Raw genomic sequence first — 21,022 nt, forward strand, 5'->3', positions numbered from 1 at the left:
CTTTGTCAAACATTGACCTCTACATTTGAGGACTACATTTGAACTTTTCTGGCTGTGGCAAAGCAAGTTTCAACATATTCGCTCATTCAAATTTTATTGCATGTCTCCTTTACCAATAGTATTAACGATAAATGGGTTTTTTTTACAGCCCTTAGAGCTTTGCAAAGGAGAGCACATGTAGATAATTAGATGACCCCACACTGTTATCAGTATCATTACAACATCTGTCAAAGTAACTGGAACTTTTACCCTGATTCTTTCTAATTTTCTGAAATCAATTCTGAAGAGATATGGCTGTTTTTACTCTGCAGTAGTAATTAATACATAATGTTTAGTTTCAAATGCATTTTTTTTTTGATTACAAAAACTCAGATGGATAAAAAAGGGAAAATATCAATAATTCACCCAACGCTATAGGTGTATATTTTTTTAAATCTAATGTTACAAGTTACACAAAGACTTGTTTTTTTTTTATCACTCACCATTATCTCCATTGCGGACCATCTGGATGTCCCCCAGTACATGGACATACCCTGGTTAATGACATGTGTCATTGCTCTTACTATCTCTGTAAAACAAAATTGTAGCGAGTAAATAAGTACATTATTAAACAGCGGATGGCGCCACAATTGCATCTTTTATATAACAAGCAGGGAAAAAAACACTTTTAAAACTTTGCCTTTATTTAGGCAGATATGAAACATTTTAACTTGTTCATTATGTACATTATATACTTAAAAAAATACTCTTAAAAGAATCCTCTTTTAAGTCTTACTATGGACTAAAACATGTGAGTAAGATCGTATTACATTAGTAAGGCCTTTTGTAAAACTGGCCCAAAGACGGTGCTTTAAATAGATGCAGCCTGTGTATTTAAAAAAAAAAAAAGGCTTGTGCTTTTAAACTCTTGTGTAAGCAGATTTTCTTTGCTCGGATCAGACGACTTTATGCAGCCAAACGCTTCAGGGGTTAAATTAAAAGAATCAGTCAACCTTAGCAGAGTGTTGCTTGCTTGTGCAGCAGAACAAATCATAGCAAGACATAACTGTGGGGGTAGAAGTCAGCCAGCACAGTGGCCTTTAGTGGTTTGGGTATTTGTACCTATGGATGCAGCAAGGAAAGAATCAATGGGTGGAACAGTACATAAGCAAATGTAATTTATTTTATTTATGTGAGTTAATAAAAAAAAAAGTGATGTACTTCCTCATAGGACATTTTAGAATGGCAAAGGTGGAGGTAATATAGCTATAACTTAGAATGGGTTTCTGTTGTTTGCAGTGCACAAACTCTCTAATTACTGCGGAAAACAACAACATGATAAAGTGTTTCATGCGATTTCTTCAGTTTGTAACTGCACTTAAAAAGCATTAATGAAACATCTGCTAAGTTGCAAAGCCACAAATTCTTCAGGCAAAAATATGTAGCGGATGAGGGTGCAGAACTGAGAGCACAGCAGATTGTGATTAAAAAAGAACAACTCTGTCTTCATCGGGTTTTCTCTGTGGACCAAATTGTAGCTCAGCGAGAGACAGAGAGCAAGTGTGCGTGTGGGTGAGGCAGGTGCGAGGGTAGAGGAATAACAGTACATCTGCTCCAAAAGGGAAAGAGGGAGGCAGGGAGAGAGGTTTTTGGACAGAAGGAAAAACTGTGAACCAAGCAGGATCCTCGGAGGCACACACAGTTCAAATTAGTTTGTGAATATATGAATAATCCAACTGAAAGCCAAGAGGGGACTATGACACCTTGATTCATAGCAACGTCCAGGCTCACCTACAGGCCAGTCTTAACATAAAGTTTCTCTCCATGAGTCCACAGTGAATCATCAATGCACACAACACAACAGACTGAGCCACACTGGTTGGGTGCTCAGGTGAGGTATGCAGCACACACCAACAACACCCCACTCACATAAACCCACTGCAGCTTTTCAAGGAGGACGATGTGGGTGTAGTTGTGGGCACATGCACACGGTGATGTGTGCATGTAGGGCAAACATTTACCGTATTTTTGTGCCGACCAATATATGAGACTGGTGGACAATGGAGAGGTGAAAATATTCAACCACTCTCATCTATGCACAGTGAGCATGTGAGGCTAACGCTATAGTTAGCGTAACTTTAAGGGCACAACAAAGGGTGGAAACGGGGAAATTGGCCCGGAGAATGTTTCCAAGAAGTGAACATAGCCACTGGATTCTTATGTGTTCTCAGTTGTCTTCTTCCATACATTATGTCATTTTCTAACTACGGTAATAGTCATTTAGAGCAAAATTGAGGATAAACCAGGGTTAGCTTTAAGGTTTGCCTATCTGTGATTGATAAGCCGACGAGTAAGAAAACTAATCTAATATCAGCAAAATCCGCCTACTGGCATCTCTAAATCACACTAATAACATTTCATAGTAACTGGCTCAGTGGTCTTATTTCCAACTGAGCTCGTTGGATAGAACGAAAATCAGCCCAAAAAGGTAAAATGTAAATTCTTCTTGCTTTCTTGTCAGACTCAGAAAAGTTACTGAACCTTAAACATCAGCATGCCCCTTTAAAACTTGAATTTGTATTTAGATTCAATAAATATGGAATAATATATTCAATAGAAAGTATCAGATTAGATAGAAGATGGATTCATGAAATGTGCGCTAGATCTTGTTCATGTTATTTGCATAAGCTGACTGCTGTAAAATTGCAGACTGCTGGCTTACCATTATCAGCCTGTCCTTGAACGCTCCCAAAGCAGCAACAACATGCCACTGAATCAGGATTGGACCAATCTTAACACTTCAGTATATTAGGTGTCTTTGTGAGAGTAAATCTACAGGAAGGCACATATCTTTCTTATGCATACAGACAGTGTGGTGATCACACAGGTTTTCATTTTTGGATGAAGCCTTTTCTGTGATTTTGGGAATTAAGGTTTTGATTAGCAAAAGAGGCACTAAGTGGTTGAGATTATCCTGCATGCTGCTCTATTTTTGGGGAGAGTGGTGATATCCTGCCACTTGAAGGAATGTCCTGACTGCGTGCCTCTGGTTTTGTGTTCACTATGATATGGCATTACAATTTCATTTGCTCTCCGGTGAAAATCTCTTGACCGGAGGGATTATCATAAAGTGTATGTATTGTTCTCATATCGGCTCTTTTCCTCGGCATGTGTGTTCTATCTCCATTCACTTTGTCCTGGGGTTTTTATATTTTGTGATTGAATGGATTCAATTTGCTGCATATTGCTCTATCAAATAAAACAAATGAAATTGAGAGAGTGGATGGCAACATTGTGCTAAGATGTAAACCACTGACTCTGCAGGCCATGGTATGCCTATTAAAACGATGAGTTGACAACAGCACATGGAGCTTGAGGCACCTTCTCTTCATATTTCCGCTAATTTAAACCCTTACACATACTGAACGAGCATACACTGGCAACATGTGAGATGGAATTCTGGCTAGGGTTATTCCCCCTTAAAGAAAAAAGATCCAGTCTGATTACTGTAAGCGACATCTCTATCAGTAAAAATATGTAGAAGAGAGTCAACAGGGAGTAAAAAAAACAAAAAAAACAGGAAAGAAACCAAGAAGTTCGATATTTGTAAAGGATGTTGGCACTGTTCCTGTTGGATACCTCTGGGTATAAGCCAAAAGACAAAGCAAGTCAAGGCTGTGTTGTGGGGGGAGAAAAAGAGAAACACAAGAGAAGAATGACTGGACGGAAAAGGAATGTTGTGATGGTAACAAAGGGAGACTCTGCATCCATGACATCACTTTTTTGTGTCCCCAAGGGGACACGATGTCTCACAGACAGTCGAATGGCATTAAAGTCACAAGGACAAACAGAAACCCCACACAAAAGTATACACAGTAGAGTTGGTATTCACACACACATAAGCACACACACATACACACTTGTTAGTTAGCTTTACAATCCTTTTCTTTAAAGGAAAATGTATGGAGATATTGGTGAAAAACAGTTTGTAAATGTGTGATTAGATCGACAAATGCATCACCAAATGCTCTATACAGATCTGCCAATGCATAAAAAAAATTGCAAACGTGTACACAGTTCTGCAGAATAACTTGTCAATACGTACATAGTTATTGATAAAGAGTTTTTGCTCCCAGGATTGAAAATACACACAACTCATCACTTACTACTGAGGGGGCTTACCTCCATTGGCTGTCTGTTTACACAACTTTTGCAACACTTCTGCACAATGCCATTCTGCAGCCTGTTGGACCTATGCAAAAATTCACAAGGGGGGCCCCCTCCATCCAGCTTTCATCAGTATTATGTCATAAATAGTTTGACTATGACAAAAAAATGCCACATTTTTTACATTTTCATTGCCAAAATCCACATTATTATTATTATCTTTATAATATACTGTAAATATGAATATCTTCATTTTCCTTTGTGACTCTCATTGACAAAGTAGGTTTTCACAGCAATAATGCATGCCATGCTTAGAAGCGCAACAACATTGAGTGCTGTGAGATGAGGCCCCCTTAGCTAGGTTTTCTACCATTATTGCAAACATTGCACATTTTGAGTGGTTCAAAGTTTGTCAGCCTTTGAGGGCCCCCTACTGGCTTGGGCCCCAAGAAGTTGACGGCCTCGCCTGTTAAAAAAAGCAGCGCCTCTGACTTCTGCTGTGCAAGATCCACAGGTATGTGCGGCAAGGGTTTGTTCGCCCTGAAGTCAGGCTCACAGACTTTCAGTGGCTCACTTCAGTCCAAACTTGGTAGCGTGAATTAATGTCTTTCAATCAAACCAGCTCTCCACAAGGCTTATTTCTCTAAATAGTATATTACAGTTTCTTTAGATGGATGATTATGACATAATGAGGGATTAGACTATGAAAAAGTGACACCATCAGTCTTCCTTTCTGGCTACAGAAAATTTTGAGTTAAAATGAATGTTTTTGCAGTCTGGATTGATGTTGTTAAAAAATGATCCTGTTTGAACTATAAGCAATATGTGTGAATCAATATCTAAGACCTTTACACACATTCTGTGAACTGTAAAGACAAACAGAGGTGTGGAAATCTCACTAATTACAGCTTTTCACTGCGACTCAAACCTCTAGAGAAGCAATTTAGAAATTCTTAGTGCTAATGCATGAGGATGCACTGCTTCCTGTGAGTCTAAACTCACACCCCCTTCTTCTCCCTGGTGGTTTTGAGTCATTGAACCTCTACTCAGTGAAATATGACTGAGTCGGCCTTGCTTAACTGTAATGAAGGATGAAGTAGACATGAACAATGTTTTATGCTGATAAACCACTGAAAACAAAACACACTCCGCCTATCTGTCTTTGTATTTGTCGAGTCTGTTTTTGTACCTGGCATCTTTCTCTGTTATTTTTTATCATCATGCCACTTGAATCAATCAGTCTCTCAGTCAGATGAGGCTTCTTCTTAACACGAATTATCAATGGGGAAGTCACTTTATCTGCAGAGACAACTAAGTAAAGAATTTGTTGGAACAGGCCGTCAGGTCTGCCAGTCACCAGTACTGCCACTGACAGTAATGTTATAGGAATGATAAGTATGACAGACTGGCCTTCCACAGTCGGCTGGCTTACAGAAGAGGAAGTATAGGGGTCAAAGAGGAACAACTGGAAGATATTTTTGTCAGCCATGAGAGACTTCTTCCTTTTAGCCAAATACTACCTGTGGATGATGATTCGTAGGAGATGAAGATGTATGTTAGGACCACATCACAAGAAAGAGGTAATTGAGGACAAAACTAGAGGTATTTATAGGCAATGAATGGTGACATAAGGTGGATGAGTGGGAAAGGCAGCACTTCTGTGTAAAAGGAATAGAGCGCACAGTACGCCTTGTATCTAGTGAGACAAGCCCAAAAATACACCAGCTTCCCCCCCGGGGGGGCCAGATAATCCTGCTTCTGAAGAACATGGAGGGCCGGGAGCGGGTGCAGCTCAGAGACCCTTTGGAAACACAATGATCCCAAAGAGACGAAGAGAAAAACAGAGGGAGAGTTGTAGACCAAAATAGAGGACAAGAGATGAGGCAAGATTGTCAGTCAACTTGAAATGTTTGTGTCTGTGTGTGTCAGAGGGAGACAATCCCCTTAAGTCAAAGGCAAAGGTCGCCAGTCCGGTGTGGGTAGCACTCTTGTAAGTATTTCTCACCTTCTCATTTTACAGAACAACATGCATTGTCCCTGCCCAGACCCTCCACCAGTTTCCCCAGGGGTATGGCTGGCCAATCACTCACCTTCCATGGGGGTGTTGCTGTCTGGCCGGTTTGCAAAAACCACATCCACATACTCAAGTTGCATCCTCTGGAGGGAGCTCCTTAAACCTGAAGTGAGAGGAGCAAAATACAGTGGTGGATAGATATCATGAGCCCTGTTGTCTGTTGAAATATTTGTAAATGATTTGTCAATCACCCCAACCAAAAAAAAAACCCATCATGACTCCAAAAATGTATTGAATCCAATAAGATATTTTGATACACTAGAAAAGGGTCTCAAGAACTCATAGGCCGCTACTCATAGGCTACATGTAGTGGACCAATTTGAGTAAGTGACATATATCTCTCATATGCTCCCAAGAAAATATTTTCCCTTGAGAACTTTAGACATAGACACATTGGCCTGAATCTGCAGAGAAAGATCTATAAGTGTAACTCCCTACTTTCTCCTGCATCACATACATAAGCTACACTTAAGTTGGACTGCTTTCAGCATGTTTAAACCAGTTTTCACGGTTTCTTTTTGTAGGACTTCTATATATAGCAGCACATTGAGGATTTTTATGAACTACACTTTATAGAGAGAACCCTAAGACTTGACAGCTAGGTTTCTGCTAATTGGGTAAGTGTGAGGCCAATGTTAACAATCTTTTCATCTACATTTTGGTGACAAACAACTCCCAAACAAATTATAATATATCTGTCTCTAATGCTGTCCAGGGATAGGACTTACATGATGTGTGATTGATTTAATTACACAAAAAAGAGGTATGAGTTGCTAATGCACACTTTAGTCACAGCTTAAAAGTTACTGTTGATGTACGTAGAAGCCATGTTGACTCGGGCTACTGAAGGTCCAAGTTTCCTAGTCGAAAATTCAACTTCAGGGGGGCATTCCTGATGACGTATCTGACCTGCAACTCAGAATTTCCGACTTCCGAGATCAAATGGATCGCACCCTATAGCTTCTGTTTGCTCCAGTGAACAAGCTAGTTGTTGTGTTTGCCTGTCTTCAGTGTAATGGTTCAATACTTTAGCGTGTACTCGTTTTTCCTTTCTACATCTCGTACATCTCCCTCTATCAAACTTTCTCATGCGGTGGTGACAGATGGCCCTCTACCAATGAGTTTGGTTCTGCTTGAGGTATCTGCCTGTTAACAGGAAGTTTCTCCTTGCCCCTTTTGCCTAATAGTGACAAGCTCGCTTGGTGGAGAAATGGGACTTTTTCAATCACATAACAAAGATGCAGTCTAGACTTGCTCTTTTTTTTTAATGTCGCAAGATAATTTTATTATGATTTGGCACTACAATGGTTATGTTGACAGGACAAAGTGGGGTCACCGGTCTTGTTCACTAAAGTTAAGCTCAATGAGAAGCAAAGATGCAAATTTGCTTTAAATGTGATTCAAATTGTCTATTTAACTGTTTTCTATCATATAATAAAATTGATTATTTTTATTATCATGCCCAAAATGCTTGGCACTGTTAAAAACTGTGGCATTCTTAAAAATATTTTGGATGATATTCTGCTCGTGTATAAAAAAATACATTTTCAAGAACACCATTTTTCTTTTTTTTTCTTAAACATGGAAATCGGTTAAAGGAAAACTAGGGTGAACTGGATGGGGATTTAAAGTCAACATGTTTGTAATTTTGGCAAAGTGACAGCTGAACAAATGTGACTCAACGCCTGCCAGCTGCAGCGTTCCTGCCACATCTTTTGATCCAGCAAACACGTGATGCCGTGTTGTCATATTCTGTCTGGCTTACCAAGCGAGGGGTCACGGATACAGGACCAACAACAACATGCATAGTTTGCAAAGGATATGGAGACTATATCCCCTTGAATACTTAAATATACTGTCCCATATTATATACTATCCCATAATCAACTGAGAAGTGATGTGCTCTTGGACAATTTCATTTATTAATGATTGAAAAAGTACTTTTTTATGAAGAAGGAGGGACTTTTCGTTTAATAAACATTGTGGTCATTCTGAATGAAGAGTCTGTATTTAGTTAATCCTTAGCTTTAGTTTGACAATTTTATTAAAGTTTATTGTTAAGATAGAAAGAGCTGTTACTAGCTTGAAAACATGGTTCATTTGGATGAAACAGAATTTGTTAACAAGACCATAAACTGCTAAATGTTTAGACTGAATAACTTGATTCCATTAAAAATGTCACAATAATGTTGCGTGGATAGAATAGAGGTTTGTGCAGGCGCCCCATGTGCGGAGGCTGTAGACCTCCAAGCGGGCAGCGAAGGTTCAAATACGACTTGGGGCTCCTTTCCCACGTGTCATTCCTCCCAAGATGAATACAACTGCTTTGATTCATATTTTTTAAACATAGCCAGTGTTAAAAATATGTAGTTGTCTCTTGGAGACGAATGTGGAATGAAGGATTTATTTGGACCAGTTTCAAGGTTATTCTGTGTGAAGCTTGACAATCTCTTAAGAACACCTTTGTGGAAAACACTCTGCACATTTTCACACTTTTATCCTTGTTACATAAATGAATGCATTTATCAGAGAGGCATTTATGAAAAATGAAGGATCAGGAAAAAAAAAAAAATTGCACCAATCTCCTTCTCTCTTGCTTGGCTTTTAGTTTTTTTGGAGTGAAAAAAAAATACACTATATAGAGAAGCGAAAACAAAAAAACTATTGTGTGCAGATCAGTCCTCATTCACCATGAGGAGACCAGATGAAAGATGATAGGTGAACACAGGAGACTGTCATAGAGGAGGACAGCAGAGTAAAGAAGACAAGGCAAAAGACACTCTTGCGCTCTCAAGTACGTGAGCGTGCATGGCAGATTAGTGCCAGAGGCTTCATCGCCGCCCGCTAATCCCAGCTGAGAGTTTTGCTCTCCTCACCACCATCCCAACCACTTATTCCTCCCTCTGTCATCTGAGCTCCCACGATCACACCCATTACATGGATCCCAATCGGAGCCTGCACAGTCATCTCGAGCGGTTTCCGCAGTCCTGTGGATTAGCTGGAGTTTTCTGGCTGTGAAGGGAATCTATTTTTGGAACTGCAAAAAGATGTTGAACAACAGAAGCTATTCTAATGGGAAATATTTCATTCTGTGGTGAATAATGTATTTCATTATGTGTTCTTCGAAAGCCTCTTAGAAATGATGACATTGTCAATGAACTCTTTGTCCTGTGGAAAAGAGTTAAAGTTCTTCCAGGTTGTTCCACAGACTTTGACATTTTCTTGCATGTTACCCTAAAGTTGATCAGTGCTAACTCCAGCTCGTGAAGTTTGGACTCCTCATCACACTCACCTGAACAATCAAATGATTCACCAAATGGCCAGTGGTTGGCTTTACACTCAGTTCAGTTCCAATCAGTTATTCAATTAGCTTGTGGTGACATTGTGCCTCTTCATTTGTTGCAGAGTCACTGTATCTTTCTCACATGAGCGCTATCAACCGAACATGCAAATTAGCTTTAGCTATTTAGCAATGGCCCTTATCATTCCCCTCGCCGTCTGCCCGTCTGCCCGTCTGCCCTTCTCCTCCGGCCCTTTCCAACTGTATTTCTCCTCACTTGTTCTGGGGGGAAAGTTGCAGAGGCTGCTGTGAATGTTAATAATGTGGGAGAGAGCTGAGTCACTGCAGGAGGTGCATTGCGCTGTGGACTGGATGGAGCGTTGTTTTGGAAGTGTGTGTGTGTGTGTGTGTGTGTGTGCATGTGTGTGCGTGTGTGTGCGTGTGTGTGCGTGCGTGTGCGTGCGTGTGCGTGTGTGTCGGGGCAGGGGGGTAAAGCTTCTAGGAGCCTAGTAGAAGGAGGAAGGGTGTTTAAGGTTGGTGTTTTATGTGTGTACTATACTATGATGTCATAGTCTCTTGGAAGGGCACCCCTTAAGGTAAGACAACTGGTAAGACAAAACATCTGTTGCAGTTTGATGGAGCATTTGCAAATACAATTTCCAAATTCCGCTGGGTGTGAATACTGAGAGAGAGAATGCACATATCGGGAGGAGACGAGATAAAAGAGAGGAGATTAGAGGAGTGCAGCAGCGCTCTGAGTGATGGGGTGATGTGAAGGACAAAGCAGAGGAGAGGGAAATCGACTTGTTACCTTCAATGATGTGTTTTCTGTTGAGGCCTCTCTCTGTCTCTGCTCTGCAACAGGAGGGGGAAAAAGAGAAAGTCAGTGCTTTGACACACAACAACATACAAGAGCCTGTATGACAAACTACCCACATAACCACTGACAAGCAACACACCAGCTCTGCAGAATGCCCACAGCTATAGACCAAACCGTGCACTGTGTCTTAGAGGTGGGCAAACACGCATGGGCATGCTCTCACTGTCTGTCCTGATGATAAGTCATTTGCATGTAAATATATATCATCGACAAACATGTATTATGATCTATGTGGCCTGAATTTTGCACAGTAAATTGACTTGTTTATGAATGAGTATTGGGCTTAACTTGATTCAATTATTACTACTAAAGTTTAGAGAAAAAAATTACTTTTACCTCACTACAAAGATCCATCCCACAAAACTGTTTTTTTTTTACATGCTATTACTGTATGCTCAATTCAGATTTCTAACCAGTCAGACCATCCACAAGATCAAAAAAAAAGTATCTTCTTGGTGAATGTATCAGCGGTTCTTTTTACATTGCCAGTTCACAGCAAGACTGTGATGCCTCTGTTACGCTTCACACACTGAGAGGTAACCATAGGTAGAAGTGATTCCAGCCTTGTTTGAAAGCAGTAACAGAGGTTATGTGCATCATTCAGAAATCAAAATCTTTTACCTGTCAGCTAGATCTTGTACCTGCTCACCTGGTAAAAAGCCTGAGTACCCTCCCTGTCCTCTCTAATAACTTCCATCCACTCCTCTCCCGCTCCTGGTCATCATCTTCCAAAACCGCTGGAATTGTTCCTAGACTCAAGAAACCGTGCACAGAGCCCTACATTGTGGTAAACTTCTGACCAAAAAATACCCGAAAGAATAGCTCAGGTCCACACTCAGCTTTCTAACAATAAATCTGAACTCCAGTCTTGTTTTCACCTCCTTCACAATAACACCAGCCCTGGGTAAAAATCCAAAATGATGTGTGGATTGCAGTGGCCCCTTTAACAAAACAATACTCATCTAGCTTGATGTAAGCACAGCTGGGTTAGTTAGGGATAGGTCAGTTTATAGATTCAGATACATGTCAGTTAGCTGTATTTCTAAAACAGACAATGATAAATGGACATTTAAATGACTCTCATAAAAGTGATGAAAGTAATCCAAAACTAAATGAAAAAAGCAATACCCTGCAGGACTGTGCTTTCAATCTTTCAGTGATCTATAAGAAGGCTCACCTGTGTTCACTCAGTCAATTTCAGATTTTCCTCATGCTTGCATTTTCTTTTATGGCCTATTTCTTTTCTGCTTGTTCTGCTTTTGTTTAGCTTCTTGCTGTCTTGTCTTTTGCTTCATTTCACACTTTCTCTTCTGCCTCCCTCCTTCCTCTGGTCCCAGCCTGCTTATGGGTTATAATAACACAAAAACACATGCTGTCCCTCCTATTGTAGTGCCCTCTTACCTTTCACTCAAAGTTCTTATGAAGAGATAACTGTACAACAATATATTAATGTCAGGATGATAAGATGCTTATGGACCTTTCAGGCATAGCTTAGTCAGAGAGGGGTCAAAAAGTTGATCTGTCAATCCCTCCACTATGGAAACAACTGATATGGTGCCTCAGTGATAAGCTTAGAGGATGAGCTTAACTTACCCACGGTCTACTCTACTGATCAAGATCAGGTATTCAAAGAAAACCAGAAGAAGGTAAATGCATTTGGGGATTTTCTATATCCTTGGGTAAGAGCTTTAAAACTTTCAGAAACAGGGCGATCATGAATCATGCATCATCTCCTCTGCATGGTAAAAGTCGTCTCAACTTTTGGAACCATTCTCTTTTGGATTTCCAAAGCAGAAGTTGTAGTACCAAAAGTATTTGGTACTTTAAGTAGTTTCGCCTTGACGTAGGTATCAAGTGAGCTGAGCTAATACCAAAAATTGTTTGCCCGTTCTGTGACAGCGACCCTCCTATACAAATTCATAGCATTCACATTTTAACATGTAACTAAATGTACATACATGTAGCTTATGTTCATTCAATTTGCTAACTTATGTAGAGGTTTGACACATGTCTAATATATTCTCATCTAAAAAAACATCCTCGTGAGCAGATAGCCGCTATATTTATTACAAAAACCAAGTAGAGAAAGTAGTAACACCACTAGCAAGTAAGAGTTAAGCAGAGCCAAAAGTGTTCTGTGTGTAAAAGCAGCTTAATGCAGATTGAGAGCAGAGCACTTCAGCATGACAGCAGAAGATACGTCTCTAGGCAGTTTGGCAAGAAGTTTTGGGAAGGTTTAAAAGGAAGCATGATGGGTTGATAAAACGGCAATGTTGTCATTTTTGAGTGTGTCCTCCGTGTCTGTGAGCCTTGGGGTTTTTCATAATGTTTGATCCCATGTCATGCTCTGACACCGGAGGCAAAACTTTCAAAGTGTAGCCTGCCGTTGGTGAGATAGCCTGAACTTCTGAGGAAAGCGCAACATGCCGGACACAAACACACACATGCACACAAAAAAACACTCATGCATGAATACACACTTACTTTCCACCCCAGTACAGTTTTGTGGTGATCACCAGGCTGGATCTCCTGAGGGATGACAGACAGACACATCAAAAGGCCATAAAAAGGACAAAACATTTTTTAAAGGAAGTGTGAGTTTGTCCATGCCTACATGCCAGCATGATTGCATAAGTGTGTGTTTGTTTTTTCATTTGTGGAGTGAGCAGAATTTTTCTCATTTGCTTTTGTTTATAATGATAATTATCCTCCAGGGACCTTCTATCCTGCAATGCAAAGGGGCAGATTTGCCACACTTCTTTCTCAAACATATCTACAATGAGCAATCACAGAGGAGAACTTTATTCTCGACCAAGAACCCTCAGTATAAATCCTCCCCTGCTTGGATGATCAACAATTCTAAACAGAAGAGATGAAGGCAGACAAAGAGTTGGCTTGAGTCGTCGTGAAGGTTGAAACACAAAACTGAGTCTTGTTATCACTGCAGTGTGGCATTCATGCAGTACAGACTAAGAAACCTGAGAAAAGCTCACACTAACAAGCACCTGTGTGCTATTTCAACTGAGAGTTACAGTAATTAGCATAATGTGTTTTTACATACGAGCAACATTTCTAGAAATAAATAGATTTTTCTTTGGCCAGGTTTAAGTGAATCAGCGATGATTAACAAATACTTGGTATATGACCAAACTACCTGTAGAATTAATAACAATCAATGCCAATCTAGGATGGTAAGCACCATAACCATGTCGCATGTTAAACATCAATAAGTTCGTAATGTCATTGACAGTATACTAACATGCTAGCATATAGCACACTTTAATATTCAAGATGAGGTATTTTTGTCCTTCTCCATATGTATCAGCATAAAACAATTACATACTTTTCACTCATCACACAGGAATGTGACAGAAATGTCCAACGATATAAATATATTTCATGACCTAATTTTCAAAACGTAGCTAATAAGGCTGTAGACTTTCTCCTTTTGAGACCTTTTAATCAATATTTCTGTTGTCTTCTTATAAAATACTGTATTACTTTTTCTCTTTAATGCAAAAACAGAGCCTAAGATTTCAACTATTTTCCAAATGTAAACCTCTGCGATGATAAGGGGACACAAGTTTACTATGCTAGATTGTATCGTGGTTAAGGCTTTTTCTGTTTTATTATTATTTCCATGATCAAAAGAACCTGAAACAGATCTAATGCCTTTGGTGTGAAATTGAACTCTAAATGGGAGGCAGTCTTTATTCCAGGACATGGCAGAGCCTGACCTCACAAACACTTTTGTTGTGAAGTGTAAACCCCCTGCAGGCTCCACCAAAGAACAGAGGGATTGTACATTACATTTGGGTACATTTGGTATTTGCCTGTACAAATTAAGTAGTTGTGTAAACCCACATCTCAAAGCTGAAAGCATTCAAATCTTAGGAGACTGTACTTTACCTCCAGCACTTCTTCTTGATGATGTTTCCCAGGATTATCTCTGCTCTACAAAGATAAAAATACAGGACGAGATGACGAGATTATCCATCAGGTTGCCTTTTGTCGAAGAACATGTATGTGTGGCTATTATCTGCCACACATCTACAGCATGACGACACAATTAAAAATCAGAACTAGCCCAAGATAAAGGAAGAATGTCTCTTGTACTGTACGCCTGCATTTCACCAGAAACCCTGAAATTAATATTCATCCCCGTACAGCTGCAACATGTCCCACATTATTCACCAAGACAATGTCTAGGCCTATAAAGTCAGATTAAATTGCTAACATAAAAGGGAGTCTCCAGTGAGGGAAAAAGGTTGGTGAATAACTCCTGGTCTGGGAGTAAGCGTATCAACATTTGTCATCTTATTATTAAAGGGCTGACAAGACCATAAAAAGTGCTCTTTAGAAATGAGACACATAACAAATCCAAGACATCACTTACTTCCCCCCAGAGTAGACCTCCGCTGTGTCAAATAGGTTGACCCCACTCTCGTAGGCGATGGTCATCAGCTGCTCTGCCACCTGAACACAGACAAGAAAAGTTACTTTAACCTTCAGTATGATATGAGGCATGATTATAAATATTTCCCAAATTACACTTCAAAACGGACGAGTAAAGTAATTCCCAGAAGAAACTCAAGGGTTGTAAATCTATTTGCCGCTGAGCTACAAATCACCAGGAAAATTGTAGAGGCTGCTCGCTGATTTAAGTTGTTTACTGCTCAATATATTTCCCAGACTTTTTTTTGACCTAGTTCTTGTGCCTGTAGTTTTATTCAGAGCAATGCATGAGAAGGCCAATTTTGTCAGGATATTGTTCACTTACTATCTTCGGTACCTGCTTTTTTTATGAGTCTATTTGTGTCTCTGTGTATGTCAGATAGTCCCAGTCGCTGCAGGAGGTCTTCCACTTAATAAATTGTGACACAGAGTAATAAGACCTGACTGTTTGACCTTGTTAGAGCCAACAGGGAGTTCACAACCTGCTGTGATTTGGGCAGCATTGACACTGAACCTAAATGACTACCGCAATCTACTGACAATGACACCATTTTAAATCCAGTTACACTAAATTTCTCCCAGTGGAGACAAGAAATTATCCACTAGAAGTATTTGCGAGGTCTTAAATAATGAGCAGAACATCTCCTCGGCCGCTATGACAGGTAAAGGATAGATTTAACAAAGCATCTTACCTCATCAGAGATCTGACCTCCAAACGTTACCCATGTGCCTGTTGAGGAAAACGTTGAAGTTTAAAAAAAAACCATACTAGACAATTTAGCATATAAACAAGTCCTCCAAATCATTTCAGTTTTGCAGTAATGATGACTTTGACATTTTGGCATGGACACAGGACAAAATTCACTCTGTCCCAAAGGCATCACAGCCAAATGTCAGGGTTGAGTGTTGAAAGAGAAAACAGTCACTGCCATGAGTTTCTTCTGCTTAAAACATCTCTATGTAGAACTTTGATTAATAACAATAAAGTCTTGTATGTAGAAATACTGGGTAAATACTAGAGACAATTAGATCAACTAGGAATAGTGATGTAAAAAAAAAAAAAAAAATTCATATTGAAATAGCATAGCACAAATCTTAACATTTATAATCGCATCTTCTGCTTTTACGTTCACTCAATTTCTTAGGATTGCTACCATTAAATGATTGGTTTCTCTCTAATAATTTACCTCTAAATCATTTTTTATTTTTTTAAGGGTAGAACACACAAATGCAACAAAGTTCTGTTGTCATGTACACATCGTACTGTATGTATTCTTTGCCACTACACAGCTGTTCTTTCTTTAAGTGCACTCAGACAAAATGTACTACCTGCAGGTGCACTCTCATTATAAATCATGATGCACTGCTCTGCCCTACATAGGGTACATAAGCTGCTTTCAGAAAGTGTCTTATCAGTATAAATGTACGCAACTCTGTCCCTGTACTATTTGGTATTGGCTACAAATCGCTCACGCAAATCATACTAGAGAGATTGTTTATTGTTTTGTCCGTCCAAATTTAAAAATCTATTTATATGCAGACGATAATGTAATCTAGGAGAATGTTACACAGAAAAGCAAGCTTTTCATAGCTCAACAAAAAAGTTAAAGTTATTCTTTTCTTTTTTTTTGTCTCGTTTTAAAGATTTTGGCTTTCTTAAATTTGCCTTTTAGGCTAACTCTGGTCTCTTAACATTATTTTGTCTGCTGAGATTTTTCTTCCAAAATAAATTAAGGCTCTGATATAAATTTGCAGTGACAGAACAGATGTACAGAATTCTAATATATGCATTTATTAAACATAGCTTTTGCTTGAATTATCATCTCCTCCGAATCATGTTTACCTTGTCTTGCCTCAAGCTACATGTCGTCATCTCATATTTGTATAAAATAATGACAAAGCTGATAAATCTGGAGCCCAACTGCAAACAAAGAGTGGCAGCAGACCAGCCTGGGCTCACCCTCATTTGAATACGCCGGAAATGGTCAAGCTAAAAAAATATCTCATTGTTATTTTTTGCCCAATTCTTTTAATTTTGACTATGCCTTTTGACACTGTCACTTGAGGCAGTAGCACACAGAAACACACAAGGACACAAATGCTGCACTCTCATCTCTATACAAAGAGGGTGGATGCTGGAAGAAAGCTCTGTATTGCAAAAGTGAATAGATGAGAGAGCGTTTTAATGTAGATTCTGAAGATATTGTTTTGATTGTATTCTTCAATGACAGTTCTGCTAGAGATGTACCCCCAAGGAGCATGGCGTTTTCTTTATTCTAACCTTTCTTCTCCTCATTCTTTCAAGCCTCAAACGGTTAGACAGACAGCACCTGTCATCTGTCAAAAGCTAAAAGAGACTTGATAAGTAATAGGCGTATTGGCACTATCACTTAACACCTCTATAACAGGAGTGAGAATAAGTCTCAGGTTATGTGAGGTCTTCTCAGATTCACTGCACACGACTGTGCATACACACATATGATTTATATATATCGTTATTCTTTATATAGAAAGACACAGTTGCAGCAGCTGTTTTTCCAAACAGCATAAGCTTAACAAAGTTTTTACTAAAACTTTAACATTATTAATCTACTCTTCCTTTGCCGCATCCTATCCCATGCTCCTTGTTGTCATATTCCACTAATAAGAAGTAATGAATAGGCTGCTGTTCAATCTTTAATTTATTGCACCAAGATTAGGAGACTGAAGCCTTATCTGGTATTTCAAATGTATTTTCTTCTAAATGATATTAATTATAATTTGTTTTAAAATTTTAAAGGAAAAGATTTAAAAATGTAGGTTATTTGCATTCTTGTTGAGTGATGGCTTTAATGCTGATAGGCTCGGATCAGAATGAGAGCTGGAAATAGGGGGAAACAGCTGTTTCTGTCTGCAGGTAACAACAATATCTTTAAATACACGCTATGTTGCATTTGTCCAAACTCATGGTTGCAAGTTACTTCACTCCTCAACATAGAAATAGTATGCACCTCTAGAAAGGGCTAGCTGCCCCCCTCCCAGCCCCCTGTTTCTAGCCTGTCTGCCAGTCAAGATAACAGAGTGCTAGTTTAGCACACAGATTCAATATTGGTATCAATCTTTTAAGTTTAAGTCTAAAAAAGGGACACCCATATTTGCAAAAATGATTAACCAATTCCCTGAATGTTTCATTATGACATGTAGAGACTGAAATACATAAATCCACATAAGTCATTTACAGATTGTGATTCCGTACACGCATACACTCACCCACACACATGCACCCACACACACACACACACACACACACAGCACTGATCCGCCCTACTACTCCGACATTACACATTGCCACCATCTTTGCCCTATTTAGGCTGTTTTACAACCTTTGATGGAGGCTCAGAGGGTGGTGAAACAACTTGCCCCACAATTGTTCCTCTATGCGTTACACTTGAATGCGAGGCGCAACAGGTTAGTATACTGCCTTCGAATGGCAATGTGTAAGAGCCATTAGATACAAATACTGGTCTTTTAACATCGCTACAGTGAAAACTATTTTTCTCTTGTTTACTGAAAGTAGCAACAAGTAGAAATCAGTGTTTCACTACAGGGCACTGATGCTGGAATAAGACTTGCCAATAATGAGGTTTGAAGCCAATTATTTTAAGTTAAATGATGGTTTACAATCCATTATTCCTCCCTGCTGCTCAATGCAATATGGTTAAATCTTTTTTTTAAATCACCTAAACAGATAATTAACTAAGTTATTTACAGATTTTCTGTCAGTAGCTTTGCCTGAGTATTTTCTAGGCAGCAGAGTATTCTGCCTGCCGAGACACATCACTTCCAACAAACACATGCTGCAATACTTCACATACACACATGTTTATATAAAGATAAGGCCAACACACATCCCCAGGCACCAGAGATTTACCAAATGAATCAGTCCTATCAAGATGAAGGAGTGTTTACCCTCATGATTTGCTTTGGATATGTGAGATGAAACCAGTGCTATTGATTAAATATTAACAGGGAAAATATTAACACTCTGAAAACCTCTTTGTTTCTTCTGTCATGACTCCCCATGCGTATGAAACATGCATAAGAATGGGTTGATACATGATACAACGACTATTCCCTTCTGCTTGGCACTACATTCTCACATCTCAAAACACAAACACACACACACACACACACACACGCACACACACACTGTTAAGCTTGCACTTTTACGCTCTTGAAATCAGTAGACATTTGCTTCTGATACTCATTACAGTAAATGTACTCACCGAGCCCCAAACAGGAGACACGCAACCCAGATTTTCCCAGGTTCCTATGAGAAAAATATAAAGTCTGATTAACAAAAGCAATGTTTTTAAGGTTCAAGATGTCATCCGTCAAATCTGATTGCAATCACTACGCTCATGTATTTTGCTTCGGGCGCACAAAGATTTTTCGGCTTACCGAGCTTAAATCTATGTTGTTTTACGTCATAAGTCAGTCGACTGAAATATAAAAATAGTATACAGCAATTTTGATATTGCAGAGCTTACAATATTGTCAGAGCAAAGAATCAATTTTGATTTCATTACCAGGGTTTATAAAGATAGCTTCTCAAGGATAACAAGAGGAGAATCAGTGAATCTTAGGGTCACCTTTAACACATCTACAATCCTGACTCAAAATTGAGGGATTAAAGGGAAATGGACAGTTTATGAATTCCAAGAAAAGGGATCATATAGCTCCTCTTGAAGGATAGGAAAACCCAGAAATATTCGATTTAGTTAAGAAATCAATAAAAGTACTGTTTATACTGAAGCAACATGAAGGTTTGTACAATGTTTTGAACATATTGATTGACTCATTTAGAAGGTAAGAAAATGCACCCAATGCAAACAACAATGCTCGCTGTTACTATGAAGTGTTTTCACATCAGCATCTTTTATGATAGCTCTTCACACATGCACTCTTTCTTTCTCTCCTCACTTCTCAATGCATCCCTGTTCCTATATTAAAAGAGCAACAGTGCACCTTCGTGCTTCTACCACAGCAGTTAATTTACATCCAGCTGATCTGCAGCATTTTAACACAGCTCTTTCTACTCTCATTACCACCATGGGGGATAAACTCAGACATCAAAGTTCTTACCACCCTTAACTCTCAGCCCTCTTCTTAATGTTTTGCAATCTGTGTGGCATCAAGTCCAACAGAGAGGGGAAGTCATGGTGCAGAGCGTTTAATGACGTAACAATGGCAAGAACACCAAGAGCGGATTGTTCTCCCGTTTCACTGCAGGTGAAAGACAACTCAAAGGGATCCACAGGACTGCAAAAGACAGCTGTAGTAATCCAACAGAGAAAAATACTATGAGCAAATATACGTGTGAAATGGAGACACTTTCCTCTGACAGAATCAACAAGGCCACATGCATTCACAAGGCCACAATCACAAGCAGAAACACTTGATGTTGAGAGGAGAACATGTCCAAATACTTAATTCTTGACACAGAAACAACCCTCAGTAATCCTTCTGGGGGATTGTGCCTTCTGCTTGGTTTTGCCGGCGTTCACTCATTACAACAAATGAGGCTGTAGAAAGTGCCATCAGTCAGTTTCTCGTGCCCGACGACTAATGGCCTGTGCCCGTCAAGATGAATGCAGACTAACCCGAGCCTGTGCTATCTAACTGTGCCTTCAGCCAATTCAATTAGGTGTTTGACATAGCGAAGAATCAGTCACAGAGTCAGTTGCCGGCATGATAACGGATGGAAACATACAGAAGAAAGAGTTAGCATATTAACACTCTGGGTGACTTGACAAATTTAAGGATCCTGTGATGTATTGCGTAATTAAGGCACTGATAATACAATGACAGGGTAAAATGAGGAGACACATGTCTCTCTGCAGTCAAATATCGTGGGATGCCTTCTTGTCTCTGATATGGTGGAGGAGTTTGGATATTGTATCCTCCGTCTCTCTGATGTATTATAGAGTGGGAGCTCTGATCCAAGTGTGTGGGGGAAGGGCTGTACGGTAGGTTAAAAGTGTGATACCGACTGAATCTACGTGTGTTTCGTTTAAGGGGGTTACTGAGGACAAACTATGTCTATGATCGGAAATGTTCACGACTGAATTAAGTGCAAGGCACTCTGGGTAAATCAGCTGCGTTATGCCTGGAACAGATCAGAATTGTATGTACATCTCCCGGTTGT

At 39.5% G+C, this 21,022-nt stretch overlaps 1 protein-coding gene across 5 annotated transcripts in view; it reads right to left on the reverse strand.

Annotated features, from left to right (window-relative positions):
• Positions 1–21,022, reverse strand: part of kcnab1b (potassium voltage-gated channel subfamily A regulatory beta subunit 1b) — a 45,851-nt gene that overhangs the window by 2,269 nt on the left and 22,560 nt on the right. For all 5 annotated transcript variants that reach the window (XM_065953993.1, XM_065953996.1, XM_065953994.1 and 2 more), the window contains 8 exons: positions 19,101–19,144; positions 15,528–15,565; positions 14,777–14,856; positions 14,290–14,334; positions 12,865–12,909; positions 10,312–10,355; positions 6,237–6,323; positions 483–568 (listed from right to left, as the gene is read on the reverse strand). In XM_065953993.1, coding sequence (XP_065810065.1) covers positions 483–568; positions 6,237–6,323; positions 10,312–10,355; positions 12,865–12,909; positions 14,290–14,334; positions 14,777–14,856; positions 15,528–15,565; positions 19,101–19,144 — 469 coding nt within the window. The remainder of the gene's footprint in view (positions 1–482; positions 569–6,236; positions 6,324–10,311; positions 10,356–12,864; positions 12,910–14,289; positions 14,335–14,776; positions 14,857–15,527; positions 15,566–19,100; positions 19,145–21,022) is intronic.

This window comes from Labrus bergylta, chromosome 4 (assembly GCF_963930695.1).
Source record: "Labrus bergylta chromosome 4, fLabBer1.1, whole genome shotgun sequence".
Classification (NCBI taxonomy): domain Eukaryota; kingdom Metazoa; phylum Chordata; class Actinopteri; order Labriformes; family Labridae; genus Labrus; species Labrus bergylta.